Source organism: Gorilla gorilla, chromosome 15 (genome assembly GCF_029281585.2).
Source record: "Gorilla gorilla gorilla isolate KB3781 chromosome 15, NHGRI_mGorGor1-v2.1_pri, whole genome shotgun sequence".
Lineage (NCBI taxonomy): Eukaryota > Metazoa > Chordata > Mammalia > Primates > Hominidae > Gorilla > Gorilla gorilla.
Window position 1 is genome coordinate 78,924,743 of NC_073239.2, and position 19,240 is coordinate 78,943,982.

Consider the following 19,240-nt stretch of genomic DNA (forward strand, 5'->3'; position numbering starts at 1 on the left):
TTGGAATTCAACAAAGGATTCCGTTCCTTTGTTGAAATACCAGATCCACCTGTATTATACATATAAACCTGGGGCAAGTCACCTACCCTTTCTGAGCCTCAGTTTTTTTCAACTGTAAAATGGGAAGGCCAATATCTCCCACAAAAGTTTTTATTCATATAAGTTGTCAAAAAGCATTATATACTATATAGTGTTTGGAAAATGCTTGATATAATGATAGTACCATTTTTTCCGTGGTATTAGCTCATTAGGGAAAAGATGATAGGAGTTTAATGTATTTTTACCTTTTGAAATATGATGAATTTGGGATTAATATTGAATACCTGATGTTGAGTGCCTGTTAATACTGGGCTCTGTTATAGCTGCTTTAAAAACATTGTCTGTGTAATCCCAGCACTTGGGAGGTTGAGGCGGGCGGATAAACTGAGGTCAGGAGTTTGAGACCAGCCTGGCCAACATGGTGAAACCCCGTTTCTACTAAAAGTACAAAAATTAGCCAGGCCTGATGGCAGAAGCCTGTAATCCCAGCTACTTGGGAGGCTGAGGCGGGAGAATCGCTCGAACCTGGAAGGTGGTTGTTGCAGTGAGCCGAGATCATGCCACTGCACTCCAGCCTGGGCAACAGAGCAAGACTCCACCTCAAAAACAAAACAAAAACAACAACAACAAAAAATTGTCTAATTTGATTTCCATGGTGAGTTGCAAGAGTAGTGATTTTCCTGAGATCTTACTAGGATCTCATTCTCCTAGATGAGAACATTTAGATGCACTCAGCTAGTATGATTTGCCTTGTGCCATGGAGTAAGCAAGAAGCAGATCCAAGACAGCCTTGTTTTGTATGATTCTAAAGCTATTAATATTTCTTTCCTTTGTATTGTCTCATTTTTCTGTGTCTAATGATGAAAGCATATTTTGATTATAGGGCAGCTTCACATTTCATTTTATATTAACTGCCTCCCCGAAGTCCAGTGTAAAAAGGCCTATTGGATTGCTCATGCCCCGGCAGTGACAATATGGCTATACTGTATCCGTATTTTTGCCAGAAAGAGTCCTGAGTAGTCCCTTTTTATATTTGTTGAGATGCCAACATTTAGAACACATTTTGGACAAATGCTGTAGAAGATATTTCATTTCAATGACACATATTCCAACCCACATAAGAAATTTGCTCTTAACGGAAAACACCTGTAGACTCCTTTGAATCATGTTAAAGATGAATTGCAGCCTATTTTATAGTTCTTATTTTGACTCCGTGCATTATTCATCTTCCTAAGCTTTCTTATTTATACCAGGTCTATGCAAAATGTCTTTCTCCAAAAGGCATGATAATTGTCATAAAAATAATTAGCTTTATGACTACTCTAGTAAGTCAATAAGAAATAACCAACGTTTTATAGGTGACACAAGAAAGTTAACTGAAAGCTATGAGAAGACACTTGAAATAAACCCATGGTTCTTGACTTTTGCTTGTGACTAACCTATGAGTCTTGGTGAAGAATGAGAAGAGTATATTTTTCCAAGTGATTTCTCCTTCAAGAAATGATGAACATCAGCACACTTCAGTAGATGAACTTGTATAAAATTTTGATTTGATGTTTGGTTACCTGGGGACCATATTATTGGAAACATGTTCTTGTCTTTCAGAATGTGTCTGACTTTCTCCAGGAGTTAGTTGATAATCCTTTGAAAATCACACAGGTATACAGGCTTCCGCTTTAGCTTTCACCAAAATAACAGATTTTTAAGGCACAGCTTCTAGAATCTGGTATTTCTTCTTAGGTTGTAACTGTCCCCCCACCCTGCAAGCAACCCCATCAGATAGAAAATGGGGTTGGAAAGATTTAACTAACAACCCTTAAAGGACTATGAGCATTGTTATTCTGGGATGGAATACCTCTTCTCTGTTCACAGTTAGCTTTGGTGAGAACAATCAAAATATTTGATAAAACATATGGCTCAGGAATTTGACAGTTTTTCTTTCTACAGAAACACAACTCTTTAATATTTACTGCTTAGTCATTTCCTATGTACAAAATGATCTTAATTAAAATAGAATTCCAATTAAACCAAGATTTTAAAAAAGTAGCCTTTAAGAATATATTTATTTATGGCTTTTTAAAATCTTTATCAATTGCTACTAATTCTTTCTTAGATTGTCAGTTTATTCTGAGTACTTCAATACTTTGTAAATCTTCCCAGGTCATGTTTGTGATAGAAGCTTGTATGGTAAACACACACACACACACATACACACATACCATCTTTTTTTGTTGTCTCATTTTATACTTCCATAATGATGAGATATCATGAACCATTTCAATTGTAATAATGGGCCTTCTCAGATATGACAAGACCTTAAATGTATTTTTCCTTCTAATCCAGGGAACTGGACTTTTTTTCTGTTTTTCATTTGTGTGTGTGTGTGTGTGTGTGTGTGTTTTCTAAAACACCAGAAGCTACTTTGTCTTCTTGTTAGCTGTAAGAAAGCCACCAAAGAAGTAGGATACAGTATATATCTGGCATTATTATCCTTGGTGTGCTCTACCAATCAAGTTGAAATTTACCTAAGCCCCAAAGATATCTCCATGGTTACCCTGCCAGTGCTGGGCCTCTTTGGCTTTAGGCTGATTTAGCATAAAATGAAAGATCTCTGGCGTTGCTAACTAGGTAGTTTTTCAGATTCTAGCCGTAGGTTTCATTTCTTTTTGAGTATTTTAGAATATAACAACTGGACACTCTTTTATATAGACTGAGATTTGGCTTCTTTCCAATTATTCTGGGATCATCTCACAATGGTTATTGACAAAAAAGTACAGAACTATTCCATGAAAAGGCATCTTGCTTCTGGTTGTATCCGTCCTCAATATTACAATGTTCTGTGGCACACAATGGCAAATTCTTGGATTTAAGAGCAGAAAGGGTGTTAGAAGTCATCTAGTGCGTTAATGCCACTTTAGAGATGAATAAATAGAAAGGAATCAGGTTTACTTAGCTTTAAATGTTTTCACTAATAACTTTGTTCATTCATTCATTCATTCATTCATTCATTCATTCATTCATTCATTCATGGAACATGGAGACCCCCTGCCCTGTGTGGATTCTGGAGCTACAAAGTATAAGCACAGCCCTAGCACTTGTGGACTCCCAGTCCATTGGAAGAGGAAGACTGACAAGTATCCATTATACCGAGGGAAACGTTATATCATAAAGGCACATTCAAAACACTCTGAGGCCACACCTTTGATTGTAGATGAAGAGTTGACAGAGGAAGCAATAAACATTTCCTCATAAAAAATGAGTATCAGGCAGTTTAGGGAGAGAAGTCATCCTGGACAAAATAAACAGAAGTCAGGAAAGAGCACAATCACTTTGGAAAATGCTTAGTGTGTCAGTGAGACTGACACATAGGACTTTACAGCGAGGAGTGGTAAGGAAAGGCTGAGTTCTCATGGCGCGGCAGCATTATTGCGGACAGCTCAGACAGCTAGGTATTCAGTGAGGACAAAAGGCGGGAGCTCCGTGAGTTGCTGTTGTCCTGAAATTAGTTCCAAGCTGGTTGATAAATAGCCACCGATCTGAAGCCCCTTCCAGTGTCCTTTTGTACCTCTAGACCTCCTCAGACCCAGTGATACAGCAATTAAAGTGTTTACACTTTGCAGGAAGCCTTTAGGATCCGCCCAGCACTAAGCCCAGTTGGATGGTGCTGATCATTATTATTATTGTTTTTTTGAGCACTTCTCCTCTTGTATGCCACAGTAAAGAATTTGAACTTTATCCTATAGGGTGGGGCTTGGAAATTCAAATGCATCCAGGGGTCGGGCAGGCTACATAGAAATGAGTGAAGCGAGTGGATTGTAAACAACAGGGAGAGGTGAAGATTATATTGAGTTGGAAACATTCAAATTAATTTTTAAAAAACGCTATATCAACAAACATAAATGAGTAGTGATTTTGACAGCACCAGTGCTCAAACTTTGCAGTGTAAGTAACAGGGAATCATAATGGCTTTTTTTCTTTAAAACTAGGAGAATGATCAAAATTCATTTTTTACAAAATTTGCCATTTTGATGAACTGTCAATTTTTGTAAAAAATGAATTTTTTCATTTTCGTTTTGATGAACAGAGATTATAGAAACCAAGGGGATATGAGGCCAAGAATATGAGCTGTACTAATTTGAAGATTTGGACAAGAAGATGCTGGCTCAAATTCAGAGATTTTGGGTTGCATATGAAAACAAAGTTTTCTACCAAACATCACATATGCTCACTCAAAAGTGGGAGTTGAACAGTGAGAACACATGGACACAGGAAGGGGAACATCACACACCGGGGCCTGTGGGGGTGTGGGGGGCAAGGGGAGGGAGAGCATTAGGACAAATACCTGATGCATGTGGGGCTTAAAACCTAGATCCAGATTGATGGGTGCAGCAAATCACCATGGCACATGTATACCTATGTAACAAACCTGCACGTCTGCACATGTATCCCAGAACTGAAATAAAAAAAATTAAAAAATTCAGAAAAACAGCAACAAAAAACTCAAAGTTTTTTTGTGTGTAATAGAATGATGGAAGAATGATTAAGGAAAACATGTCATTTCTGGCTTAAAAAGTTTAAGGTACCGAAAAGATGGCCGTGGGAGCTAAAGCCGCTGGAATCTCAGAGAGAACCTTGTAAATCTGTGACGCACTGAAGCTTAGTAACTTATACAAAATATTTGCAGAGAAAAAAAAAAAAACCGAAAAACTTTGAGTGGTGAAATGGGATGTAACAAATGGCAAAAGGATCTTTACTGTTGTTACTATGCAGGGAACTTATATGATAACATTGTTTAACATCTTTTTAACAGTTCTGGATAGAATTTATCCATTAACTTAACCAATTTACTGAGTACATAATATATGCTAGGTGTTGTTTTTTGCATGATTTTTAATAGGATTTGTTATTGAGAATTCACTATGTGCTCACCACACTTCTAGGCAATGGGGATAAAATAGAGAACTAAACAGACAATCCCTGCCATCCAGGGAGCCTCCATTCTAGAGCAGGAGACAGGTGTAAACCTCATATAAAATCAGGTTATGGTGAGCAAACAGAATGAATTGAGTCTGGGTAAGAAGAGCATATGAAGCGAACTAGGCATGTAGTATGTGAGGGAACTAGGGTGTGGGGAATGTGATAACTGTACAAAATATGATGAAAGAGAATCTTTGGAGACCAAAAGCTAACGGAGTTTGGAATGATAGAAGGTAGTGTTGAAGAGAGAAATTCACAATCACCCATGTTGTGAGTCTAGAGTGATGAACGCTTGTAGCAAAGTGATACACTAGGTTTGGATGAGCTGAATTTGAGATTTTAGTGAGACATCCAAGTCTATCAGTATTTCTCAAACTTCCGTGGGTGTCAGAATCACCTGGAGTACTTGCCAAAAATCCCAAGGTTCAGACTAGGCCCTTTTCCTTCAACCAGCCTGGGCCTTTGTGTTCTTTATTAGCTCACTAGGTGTTTCTGACACACCAGAGTTTGAGAATCATTGGCTTTGACAGCCACAGATACAAGCCTGGAAAGAAAAATTGAGCAAAGGCTGGAGATGTATATTTTGGAGTTTCAAAAAGGTGTTAATTGAAATGTAGGGATGGGCCTACTCTTGCAGCTGGTGAATATAACAGGGAAGGGAAGCCATAGGACAAGATTTTGTTGTATACATGTAGGTGGTGGGAAGACAAGGAGGAGCCTGAAAGAGCGACACATGAATTATTCAGCATAGGGGGGAAATGTGGAGAACTCAGTTCCCCTGTAACTGAAATGTGGGCTGTATGGAGACAAAGCCCTCAGGATTACCTTATCCCTGGCATTGTGCCAGCATTTAATAGATAATCAATATTTGTTTATTGAATAAGTCAATGCATCCATGAATGGCTAATAAAAAATTTTTAGAATGTAAGTAGTCATATCACATGCAGTGGCTGAGGTCAAGAGACTAAGGGATAGCTAGTAGATTTAGTTAAAAGGAAGTTATTGCTATACAAGATATTGGGTAATTAAGTTTAAGCAGTGTGTTAGGCCCTCTAGTCATTTGTAACGTTCATCTTGAGCTGTTGATGAACACTGTAATAGCAATAAGATATATACACACATAATATACACACATATGTGTATGTATACATTGTATGCACATATACATGTGAAAATATAAATATTTAGCTCTGGGGTCTTCATAGTGTCCTGTGGTTCTGTTGATATCCTGGAGCTGCTTCCTTCAGGCTGTAAATCTTGTGGGATGAAGTGTGACTTAGGAGTCTGAAAGATTGTGGAGAGCTATCTATCTTCGGGAGGTTGGAACATAGACAAAAGCAATGAGATTCCAGGGACATGTCTTCAGTAAGCTAGATAATCCATTTGCCACCCTCAGTTTTTCAGCGATTGCTCCCCAAGAATAGATATGATTTCTAGAGATTGCATAAAAATATAAAATCCTATTTTAAGATTTGTTTAAAGCTTTTTAATTCCAGACACATACTTCCTTTGCAAGTATAAACTTTAGTGTCATAAAGCAGAGATGCTTATTAGTCAGCTCTTTGGGATCTGCAGGTTTGTAGATGAAACATCCGACCTTTTTTGCGTTTTGAAATGTCATGCCCAATTGGATCTTAATGAAGATTCATTTATCCTTTTCACACTGTTAAGGATGGTCTCTCAGTCCACGTGAACAGAACCCATTACTGCTAATGTAAGTTTTCCACATGGCTATGGAGGTGAATAGGCATTGAAATAATCTACATCTAGACTTTCACAGTCATTTTTATGTAACTATTTTAAGATTTCCCTGATGATCCCTTTTTGTGCCCAAATGCTGTTTGACATTGTCTGTAGGTATCTGGTGATGGGTCTGAGGTTGTAACTTTAACAGGTGTAAGTATTTCTTTCCTCTGTTTCAGCTGGAAGTTTTGAGAGTGAAATATTCACAGCCATTAAGAGACCTCCAAATTAATTTCTCAACATGCTTATTCTGTAGTTCACATTCAATCCAGAGCACTGAAGGAACTGAACAACTGGACACTGTAGACATCAGATAGCTGGCCATGGTGTTGGCCATGGCGTCTCAGGATGCTCAGAACTTCTTCCAGCCTTTCTCTTCCTGGATATCTCGGGTTTATGAAGCTCTTCAGCAAGCAGGAGATATGTTATCTGCTTCGCTGGTTAACATAAGCAAACAAGACTCTAAATTGAGTGACAAACTAGATCAGGACTTAGATAATATTCAGATTCAGGAAACGTACTTTGAAGATGAAGAACAAGACAATGATTGGAGTCAAGAGGATGCAAATTCCTTGTTTCTTGAAGTGGATCATTTCTCATGTTGTAATAGTGATTTGCAGGACTCTGCCCAAAATTCAAGCCCAAGGCTTAGCCAACATGCAAGGGACTCATGTTCCACAATGTCCCAGTGGCCCAATTGGGCCAGTGATGACCGCAAGTTACCACATGTGCTTTCTTCTATTGCGGAGGAAGAGCATCACCTTGAAAAGCAAAGAAGTGGCCTTCAACATGGCTTTGACAGCCAGCTCCCTGGTACTTTAGAAACTGTTAATGGAAAAAAGCAAGGTAAGCTAGCCAGTCATCATTTTCTCTGCGTTCCTCCAAAGAGCATTTCTACTTATTTTATTTTGACTTGTTTTTAGTTATCATGTGGATTTTATTTTTCTCTCTCTTATACCTTCTCACATACTGGCTTCTGATTGAGAGATATAATCCTTAGGAATATTTTCAATATATAAAGCTTTGGAAGATCCACGTTTGGGAGTTCCATATTTCAAAACAATAATTCTGAGCAAGTGAAATGGTGAAAAACGAGTCTGTGGATTCTGTTTGAGAAGCCCCTTGTGCACATGTCATGCTTTTAAAAATATCTTGTAAAATGTTCTTTTTTTCTTCTAGGTTAGGAATTTCTAGATGTTACTATATTATTCAGTGTGAAATCCTGTGCAAAAAGCCATACTTATTGCAGAATTTTTAGTTGATAACACTCCAAGAACACTTCTCACAGTGTTTCACTGAGACGTGATGTGAGATGACAGTGGATAGGAAATCTTTGAAATAAGAATAGCTTGATTTTCTTTTAGCTCTGAATGGTAAGGACACATTTAATAAAAACTGCCTATAAAGATTTATGCTGTGAGAACTGAGCACATATTGGGCCTTCAATAAATGTATATTGAATATGATAAAAATGTAAATAACTCTCTAAAAGTAGCTGAGGTGTGTTCCAGCATGAATTTCTCATGCCTCTAATACTCTAACCTTGAAGTAAGGACATTCCACCTGGTTAAGGGACAGAGGTAAATGATATACACAGAAGGGATTTGGGTATGTGTGCATGGTGTGTAGTTGTAATGCACATATAAGTCACACAGATTGGTGAGTCATTTATGTGATCTAAAGACAAAGTTATTCAATGTCCCTCTTGCTGGAGAGAGCAGACTTTTCTGGAATACCTCATAGTCCCTTCATTCATTTTCCATGATTCCTCTTAGCTTTGTCTTTTTAGGGAAAAGTTTTATCCAGATATATGAAGTCTTGGCATATAAAGAAACACAATTTCATATTCTTCTCATAATGCTCTCTTGATACTTTTATTCAAATTAAGGTAACATTGAAATGCTAGAATAAATTGTTGAAAATGAGGTAGGCTGATATTCTTTCTGAACCTGATAAGCTGTAGCTAATTGCAATTTTGAGTCTTTTAAATTGGCTATAGAAATATTCTAGAAATATCTGGGCCGGCAGTAGAATTTCTTAGATTTGAGTTGAAATTTCGATTCCTATTTTAGAACATTCTTGAAAAGGTTGAACTATATTTGAAATTGATATGAATTTGGCATACCACTAATTTTGCTAATTTTTGTAATTGTAAAATCTAATGGCAGTAAAACAATTGTGTTCATCTGGCCTTTCCAGAGATGCTTATTCACTAGATTGGAGCCTCCAGGAAGTCAGGGACCATGCCGTAGATTCATCTCTGTTTTCTTAACAATGAGCACAGTGTTGGGTAGGAGATCAAATAATAATTAATGATGGAACAGCAACAAGGAAAGCTAACAATGTTAAGAGGTAGATGCTGTTATTACTCTCACTTTACAGTTGAGAAAATTGATGGTGAGAGAGTTTGAGAACCTACCCAATATCCACATTTATTATAGGAAGAAGCAGAGCTCAGGCAGTCTCATACTAACATTTACACATACACATATTCTTTTTTTTCCTCTTAAAGGTATAATTTACTATAATAAAATTCATCCTTAGTGTATAGTTCTATGCTTTTTGACAAATAGACACAGTCTTGTAGCCACCACAACCAAAGTATAAAATGGTTTTGTTATGTCAGAAAATTCTCCTACATTCCTTTTTAGTCAGTCCTTTCCCTATTCCAGCCCCAGACCTGTGTGGATACATTTTTAGCCTCTCTTGTTTTATCTTTTTCAGAATGTCATATAAATGGATGTACAGTTTGTCGTCTTTTGAGTCCAGCTTCTTTCACCTACCATAACGCGTTTGAGATTCATCCATGGTGTTGTGTGTTTCAGTAGTTTTCCCTTTTTAATTGCTGAATCATATTCCATTGAATGAATGCACCAGTTTGTTGATTGATCAGTTGAGGAATATTTCTGTTGTCTCTAGTTTTATTTATTTATTTCCAATATCAATGTCTATTATTTCTTTTTCTTGACTGATTACACTGGATAGGGCTTCTATTATCATGTTAAATAAGACTGGTGAGAGTGAATATCCTTGCCTCAATCTTAAACAGTGTTAAATCTTTCAGTCTTTCTCTATTATACTCAGTAGTTAGGTGCAGGCTTCTGTAGATGCTCTTTATTATGGTGAAGTTCCCTTGTATTCTAGCTTCCTGAGAGTTTTATCAAAAAAGGATGTTAAATTCTGTCAAATGCTGTTTCACATCTATTGAGATGATCATATGATTTTTGTTGTTTAGTATGTTGAAATAAATTACACTGTTTTGAAAGTTGAGCCAATTTTGCAAACTTGGATAAAATCCACTTGGTCATGTTATGGTATTCTTTTAATGTATTACTGGATTTGATTTGTTAGTCTTTGGTAAAGATTTTTTTCCATTTTTTTTTTTAGGGATATTGGTCTGTAGTTTTCTTGCAATATCTTTGGTTCTGGGTAATGTTGACTTCATAAAATGAGTTGTGAAGTGTTTTTCCTTTCCTATAAACTAGAAAAATTTGTGTACAATTATTATTCTTTAATGTTTGCTAGAATTTTTCAATGAAGCCTTCTGAGCCTGGGATTTTCTTTGTGGGAAGGTTTTGAAACATAAACTCAATTTATTTAATAGGTATAAGGGTAACCTAGTTTGTTTTTTTCCTAAGTGATTTTTTGGCACTGAGTTTTTCAAATTTTTTCATTTCATCTATGTTGTCGAAGTTATGGACATAGTAGTTAATTACTACTTTTTAAATGTTGTTAGGATTTATAGTAATTTCTCCGTTTATTTCCTGATATTGGTACTTTTTGTCTTTTTTTGTTGTTGATCTGTCTGGCTAGAGGATTATTTGTCTATACACCTACTTATCTGTGTTTTTTCCAAATATCTCATTTTTGGTTTAATTAATTTATCGCTATTGTTTTTCTGTTCTTGAGTTCATTAATTTCTGTTATTATTATTTTCTTTGTTTTTCTTGCTTTGGGAATAATTTGTTCTTTCTTCTTTTCTATTATGGATGTATAATTTTCCCTCTCAGCAATGCTTTAGCTGTATCTAATAAGTATTAATGTATTTTGTTTTTATTTTCATTCAATTAAAAATATTTTCTAATTTCCCTTGTTACTCCTCTTTACTTAATTGGTTATTTAAAAGTGTGTTGATTAAGTTCCAAATATTGGGATTATTCTATATATTTTTCTGTTGTTGATTTCTAGTTTTATTCCATTATGGCTTGAGCACATACTTTCCGTTATTTTAGTTTTTAAAAATTAATTAAGGTTTGTTTTATTACCCTGTCCTGAATTGTTGGATATTTCATGTGCACTTGAAAAGACTGTATATTCTGTTACTGGAGAGAGTATTCTATAAATTACAAGTTTTTTGAGGCTATTTTTTCAGATTTTCTAATACTTATTTTGTCTCTCGATTTTTTTTTTTTTTTTTTTTTTTTAGCGTACTGATTTTGTTCTGTTGATCACTAAGGGAGGAGTATTTAAGTCTGTAACTCTGGATTTGGCTATTTCTCTTTTTTATTTCTGTCAGTTTTTGCTTTACATAGTTTGAAGCTCTGTTAAGTACGTACATGTATTAGAAATATGTATCTTCTTGGTGAATTGACCTCTTTGTCATTATGTAATGTACCATTTTTACCTCTAGTAATATTTCTTGTCCTAAATTCTACTTTGATATTAATACAGCTGCTCCAACTTTCTTTTGATTAGTGTTGACATGATATATTCTTTTCCATTCTTTAAACCTATTTTATGTGGTGGGTTTCTAGTACATAGCATATAATTGGGTCTTACTTTTTAGTCCAATATGACAAGCTTCCATTTTTAATTTGTTTTAACTGTTTGTATTTAATATAATTGTTGATATTGCTGAATTAAAATCTGTCTTCTTGCTAGATTGATTTGTTTGTTCCATCTGTTCTTTGTTTCTTTTATCCTAATTTTTCTGCTTTCTTTGTACTGAGTATTTTTATGATTTCATTATATATCCACTCTGGGCTCATGTTAAAAAAAGGCTTAATGGTCATCCTAGGATCCCTAATGCATGGATCTTTAATTAACTTCAGTCTATCTTGAAATAATACTGTACTATTTCATGTATAGTTTGATGATGTTGCAACAGTATACTCAATTCTTCCTGCTTATCCTTTGTTTTACTGATGTCACATATTTTACTCTTATACATGCAATAAACGTATAATACGCTGATACTGCTTTGCCCTAGACTATTGGTTATCTCTTAGAATGGTTAAAATAAGACAAAAAAAGGCTGAGGTGGGAGGAATGCTTGAGCCCAGGAGTTTAAGGCTGCAGTGAACTGTGATTGTGCCACTGCACTCCAGCCTAGGTGACAGATTGAGACCCCATCTCTAAAAATAATTTTTAAAAACCCCTCCTCAAAACCAAAAATTTAAAAAGATAAAAAGATTATATTTACCTCATTTATGCCACATGAACATATACCACTTATGAATTATCTCAACTTTTCTTTGAAAAATGCGTGACATTTATGTTTAAAAATATTTTAAGTATTTTTATTTATTACCTTCATTTATTCAATTTGAAGCATTCTTCATTTTAACATTTCTTATACTGTATATATGCTGCTAAAGAATTATGTCAGCTTTTGCTTGAAAAATTTTCTCAATTATTTGAAAAATATTTTAGCTAGGTATAGAATGTTGGTTGACAGTCATTTTCTTTCAGCACTTTAAGATTGCCATTTCACTATCTTATGGCTTGCTATAATACTTTCATTTATTTTTCTGCATGTAATATGTGTTTCTTTCACTTGGAGCTTTGAAGATTTTGTCTTTATCTTTGGACTTCAGTAGAGTGTGTCTAGGAGTGTTTGTGCATGGACATGCATGCATGTGTATGTTTTGGTATTTGTTTTTCTTGTGTTTTCTGAGCTTATTAGGTCTGTGGGTTTAATGCTTTCATTACTTTTGAAAAAGTTTTGGTGATCATGTCTTCAAATATTTATTCTACCCCATTCTCTCTTGTTCCTCCTTCTGGTATTCGGTTGTACAAATATTAGATTGGTATTATCCCACAGCTCTCAGATATTTTTCTTTGTTTCATCACTTTTTTTTCTTCTTCGTAGTTCAGCTTGGGTAGTACCTACTAACATATCTTCAAGTTTACTAATATTTTCTTTGACAGCACCAAGTCTACAAAAGCCTTTTTTATTTTTGTTACCGTGTTTTTCATGTCTAGCATTTTGATTTGATTGCATTTTAAAATAGTTTCAGTCCCTCTGCTCATCACTTCATGTACATTCCCCCCTTTCCATTATGGCTTTTAACATATTAATCACAGTTATTTTAAAATTCCTTGTCTGATAGTTCCAATATCTGAGTCATATTTGAGTTTGGCTGTCTTGGTTGTTTTGTCTCTTGACAGGATGTTTTTCTTTGTTTCTTTTTTGTTTGTCTTGTAATTTATGACTGAAAATAGAACATTATATGTAGGGAAAGTATGCGATATTTTTTGCCTGGAAGTGAGCAAATCTTTTCTAATGCAGGATGTTTAGTGTGAGGGGGTTGAGTCAGTTTAGTCAGCATTTGAGTTGGGTTTTTGTTTTGTTGTCATTGTTCATCTCAGTGCAATACAGGCTTCAAAATGCTCTATTACTACATTGTGTTTAGGGTAGGGGCTTGTTTGTTACACAGTTTTGTCAATATTGGCTCCATCTTTAACATCGTCTCCTCTTTTTGCCTATGCATCAGAGAGTGTCTCTCCTTTCAGGCTTTTGTCCCTTTCCCAGGAAAAGCCTGTTATTATGCATTACTTATTGTTTGCTAGTGTGATGTGGTTGAGTTGGAGGTTGTGTTTCCTGCTGTTGTAGAGTGCTCTCGGTCTTAGGCAATTGCTGTGTTCCTATGTCTTGAGGTTAGGACGTTCTCAGTAATCTTGCCTCTCTCCCCGGAGACAGAGGAATCTCCAGTGGTCTGACCCCAGGCGTTTTTCCTGCCCCTTCCCCAGGGATAGAAGTGTTTACTCTGTTCTGCTTACTCGCCTTAACGTGTCTTTACCTGTGGTCTGAAAGCAACAGGATTTGCTGTTGTATTAGTGCATTCTCATGATGCTATCAAGAGCTGCCTGAGACTGGGTAATTTAAAAAGAAAAGAGGTTTAATTGACTCATAGTTCCACAGGGCTGGAGAGGCCTCAGGAAACTTAAAGTCATGGTGGAAGGGGAAGCAAATGTATCCTTCACATGACAGCAGCAAGAAGAATGAGAGCTGAGTAAAGGGGGAAGTCCCTTGTAAAACCATCAGAGCTCATGAGAACTTATACATTATTATGAGAATAGCATGGGGGAAACCACCCCCATGATTCAATTACCTCCCTTTGGGTCCCTCCCACCACATGTGGGGATTATGGGAACTGCAATTCAAGATGAGATTTGGGTGGGGACACAGCCAAAACTTATCAGCTACCCTTCCCCAAGTGGCCTAAGGCTTTTGTTTCATAGTGGAAATTCAAGAGCAGAATCTTGGTGGGGCTTCTTATTTTGCCTGTAGTAGCCATTGTTCCCCTTCCTCATGACTGTATCACGACAGCAGCTTTCTCTGCCCCTGCTCTCCACCCGTCTTTCTTGTGAGTGCCTGGTGAGCTCTGTGAAGAACTTCTAAGTGGGCTTGAATTTCCATTTGGTTTGTGACTCCCATGGGTTCTGTACTTCTGTGCTAGTCCACTGGGCCTTTAGAAATAACTGGAAAATACTCATTTAATTCTTACCAGCTTGTATGAATCTAGTATCTGCCCCTTGCCAGCAAGTGCTTGTGTTCTTTCTCTCCTTGAGATAAGTTGCCCCTTTTTAACTTTTGGACTAGTTGGTTGCTGAGTTTAAGAAAATATGTGATTTGACCACTTATATAAATTTTGTTGTTGTTTAAAGAGTGGGAGCATTATTTCCAACTGTCTACATCTTAAGTGGAAGCTGGAACATAGAGTTTATATGCTTAACACTACACTGTGAAATTGAATTGGACATTCTTATTAAACTGGGTAGCATGTTTGGGCTGAGGGATAATTGTGTAAAGAACATATTGGTCTTCCATTAAAGAGTTCTGTGATGTGTAAGATATATGTAACCAATCCTATAAAAAAAGTTTATGAGAAGTTATAGTTATGTACGTGATAACTTTTGTGATGATTTTGCCAGAGGTGATCAGATAAAGTTCTTGTCAGGATGAGTCAGAATTTAATAAGTGAATGAAAGGAGAAAGGCATTCCACCTGGAGGAAATGTCATGAATTCTGACATGTGAACAAGCCTGACATTTTCAGGGATGGATCATGAGGCTAGAGCTAAGGCTGTGATTGGGAAGGTCTTTGTTTTTTGTGTTAAGAATTTAGCCTTCATCCTGTGTATTAGTCCATTTTCACACTGCTATAAAGACATACCGGAGACTGGGTAATTTATAAAGAAAAAAGCTTTAATTGATTCATAGTTCTGCATGGCTGGGGAGGCCTGAAGAAACGTACAATTATGGCAGAAGGTGAAGGAGAAGCAAGGCACATCTTACATGACAACAGGAGAGACAGAGAGACAGAGAGAGAGAGCGCACAAGCGAGAGTGAGCAAAAGGGAAGCGTCACTTTTAAACCCTCAGATCTCATGAGTACTCCCTCATTATCATGAGAACAGTGTGGGGGAAACTGCCTGCATGATCCAATCACCTCCCACCTTGTCCCTCCCTCCACACATGGGGATTACAATTCAAGATGAGATTTGAGTGGGGACACAGAGGGAAACCATATAATCCTGTAAACAGTTGGGAATCTTAGAAAGATCTTAATCAAGGGTAGCACCCACAGAACTCTGATATAGAAGGATAACTTTAGCATCAGTTTGGAGGCTAAATTGGAGGGGAGAATATTGGAGAACTATTATAGTAGCTTGTAAGAAGGAACCTAAGAGAATATGAACATATAAAGAGAAATAATTGTCATTATTTTGTCATTGTTCCACCAAAAAGACGTGCCATAAAGAGTCTGTGACATGGTTCTGGCATGCAATGGGATACCACCTCATTACTGTGGAGGCAGAAGACGAGATTCCCCTCTTGGCCTCTTTGACCCTTGAAGAGGTGCTCTTCATTAATGCTGAGTTAAGATGGGAGTTCCATCTCCTCATGTGGTTTCCACTGACCCCGCGGTGTGGGTGGCCTCATTACCACTGGGTTGTGGTGAAAGTCTTGGGTCTCTACTAGACCTCCCTTGACATCACCTAAATGGGGAGGGGGAGGTGTGCCTCATGACTTCCAGGCAGGGGTGGTAGATGAGGCTTCCCAGATGGTCTCCAGTGAACACTGTGTGGGTGGGGGATACTCACCTCTGGCATCAGGGATAGAAGTTCCAGTTCCTAGCTTGGCCTTGTCTGGCATTCCTTGTGAGAGTATTGGGTTGCCTCATTACAGATTGGTGAGGATGGAAGTCTAGGTTCCCTATGTGGCCTTGTCATGGGTGAAGATGAGGACACAATTTTTTTCTGTGCTGTTTGGCTGGAGTAGAGCAGGTCCTATCTAAACATTTTCTGTCTTACTAGGCTGCCCTTTTCCTAGTCCTTTGGGAAGAGAGAGCAAGCCTTTATTGAGACTTTTGTTTTGGTCGGTGTACATTGACATTTTTGTGTTGCCAGCTTCTTCAGCTTCAGGTCTGGGATATATGAGGTAAAAGAGCCCAGGGAACTCACGACTGTGTTGTTCCTTGAGTCCCAAGGTTCCTATCCATTCTGCCTTCTTCTCTGTACTTCTCAGTCTTCTGATCTCTGTTTTATAGACAATGTCTAGGGTTTAGGGTGGTACTTAGAGGGAAGAAGAGGGAAAAGTATGCTCCCTTTAGCTTCCTGGAAGTTTTCACATTAGTCCTTAAACAGCATTATGACTTCGAATTCCACCCACTTCTTTCCATTTCACAGGCAAAATAAGAGCAGTAGAAAATGATAAAGAGTGGTGTGGGTGTGTAAGTAGATATGAGGAGGAACATTTCCCTATAAAGAGAGGTGTTGTACTATGGTCCCTTTTAACCAATCAAATATGCATTGAACACCTACCACGTACAAAACATTATGGGGAACAGACAAGTATACACAAGTATAAGCCACAGGCCTCTCCTTCAGACTGTGCAGAAGCCTATATCACTTGTTTATTCGTTCCAGAGGATGCAAAAGTGTTTTTAATGCCCTGGCTCTGTGGTGGCAGTGGGAATTGGGAATGCAGCACGGGCTTAGAATGAGACAGCCTCAGCCCAATTCACTCACAGCTCTATAGATGGAGGAGCTTGCCTAAGTTGCCTCTAGGGAACTTCCATTTCTCTCTCTCACTGATGTGATAGAGCCCACTAATTTACTTCAAATGCCTTTTAGCCATTGAACAAAAGCTCTTATTTCTCTTTCTTCAAAATATTTAAATACCCTGAGGGCCCTATAAAACTAGGATATGTGATTGGACTCTCAGCTGTATGGGTGTTAAAACAGCTGTTTTTTGTTTTGTTTTGTTTTTGTTTTTGATTTTACTGATGGGTTAACAGTCTGGAAGACTCCTCATGCACTCATTTGTTCCTTTATACTATGGGGTGATGTAAGCCATAGTACATGGGCTGCTTTGCAGTCTGTTGAAGAGCAGTATTAGGAAATACGCTAGGGAAAAGCAGCATTTTAATCGGTGATTTATGTGCACGTCTTAAAAAACCTTGTCAAGCTCGCTTTTCCCATTTAACCTTGAATTCTTTTCATAATGTTGTATCTTGATTTTATGTTTCTTAATGTGCCATATTTTTCTCCACAATAGATTTTAAGCTAAATTGGCCCAAAACAAGAGGGATGCTGAACGCTTTTTGTAACCATGGAAACATTTCTGGGCACTTACTAAGGACCTGGTTGCCAATAGTAATGTAACAGAGAAAATAGATACACTTCATTTAGCAGTTGCCGATGATTAAGAGGCAGAGAGACTACTTATAGTGTCATCCCAAGATAGGCTTTTTGGTTTAAAGACTCAAATCCAAAACACCACCTTCTCAGTAGAGAAGCAGCTATGACACCTTTGATATGTGATGGGAAGGAGTTCTAATTGCATTTAAAAATCATTGTTCTCAGTTTTTCACCTCATGCTTTTTTTGAAGCTGTTTTTTAACCACATATATTTGTTTCCAAGAAATATGCTCACTATTTCCTGAAATAGCCTGCTAATGGAATTAATGTGTTCCAAGCACATTGGCATATAGAACTTTAGAAACAATCTCGGAACGTACTTAAAATATAGAACAACAGGCTTTGAAATCATGGTAATATTTGACTTTTCAACCAGATTACTCTGCTATGCTAATGTAACATGGAAGGGAAAATCCTACAGTGTTCTTAGTTGTTGATTGATTTCAACCCTTTGCAGATTGAAGGTATTTTCTTCTGTCAGTATTATTGGGATTGCTTGTGGCAATTGAGACTAAATGGTATCAGATAATATAGCTGATACACAAATCACAGAGGCCTTATCTTTTCTACAGGATATACTACTGCATGTCAAATGTTGCATTCCACCTTTCCTTCCTTTGCAATACTGGAACTTTGCTTTTCCATTGCATAAGTGCTTTCTTGAAAGTAAGCCTACGCCTAGTTAAATTTATCTTCATTTGTTAGCCTTCATTTGATAGTATTTGCCATCATGTTCCTTGGTTATGCAGAAGTGTCCAGGGAAAAAGGTTTAATATTCTGTGGCTGATTCAGAATCTGTTTTCTAAAAGCTTTATACAGTTAATTTTCTTGATATTTTGATTTGCATGTTTTAGCAAGGGTAGATATTAATGAACATGTTAGCAGCTGACATACAGTTTTCAAAGCCTTAACGTTTAAGTTGAGAAGATGATTATTCCCATTGTTACGTATTTTGCAGTTTTGTGTCATTTTTGGAGGAAATTTCAGGCATATAACAAAATCCTATGTGGACAGAAGTTAGAATATGTAAGATACAAATGATCAGACAATTCAATCCTTGCTTTGACTTCTGGATGTTGTTATGATAGAATACTGGAACATTTTGAAGGACAGATTCAAAATAAGAAAATTAAGTCCTTTTTTTTTCTATTCTTAACATAATTAGGAATGGATTAGAGGAATTAGAGGCAAGTTATCCTCCAGATAAGCTTAAATCCCATTTTAGCAATTCTCAAGGAATAAAAAAATTTTCTTTGTTAGTGGAATCACTTGATAATTTTTTTTTAAAAAAGCTCAGAAGTTTTCCTTGCCCTATAAAAAGTAAGAGGAGGGATATCTTTTTTTCAATTACCCAGCCAAAAGGGGAAGAAGCCAGAGCCAGACAGGAACTACAAAATCAATAAGGTCTTTTTTCATGTATCTTATTTCTTCTTCCTGAGGAATATTCTTACCTGTGTGTTTGTGTGTTGTTTATTTATTTATTTATAAAAATATGGAGATATTATCCTCTTCTTCCCTCTTCCATTCTTTTTTCTTTGGTAAATCTCCTTTCTT

General features: G+C 36.9%; 1 protein-coding gene across 9 annotated transcripts in view; it reads left to right on the top strand.

Moving 5' to 3' along the window:
* SYT16 (synaptotagmin 16) overlaps positions 1-19,240 on the top strand; it is a 318,945-nt gene that overhangs the window by 177,318 nt on the left and 122,387 nt on the right. For 7 of the 9 annotated variants that reach the window (XR_010130766.1, XR_010130764.1, XR_010130765.1 and 4 more), the window contains exon 3: positions 6,939-7,605. The exons of the other annotated variants lie outside the window; for them this stretch is intronic. Coding sequence is in view for 3 of the 7 variants with exons in the window: in XM_055361137.2 (XP_055217112.2) it covers positions 7,083-7,605 (523 nt within the window). In the remaining 4 variants the exon portion in view is untranslated. The remainder of the gene's footprint in view (positions 1-6,938; positions 7,606-19,240) is intronic. 9 annotated transcript variants of the gene reach the window in all.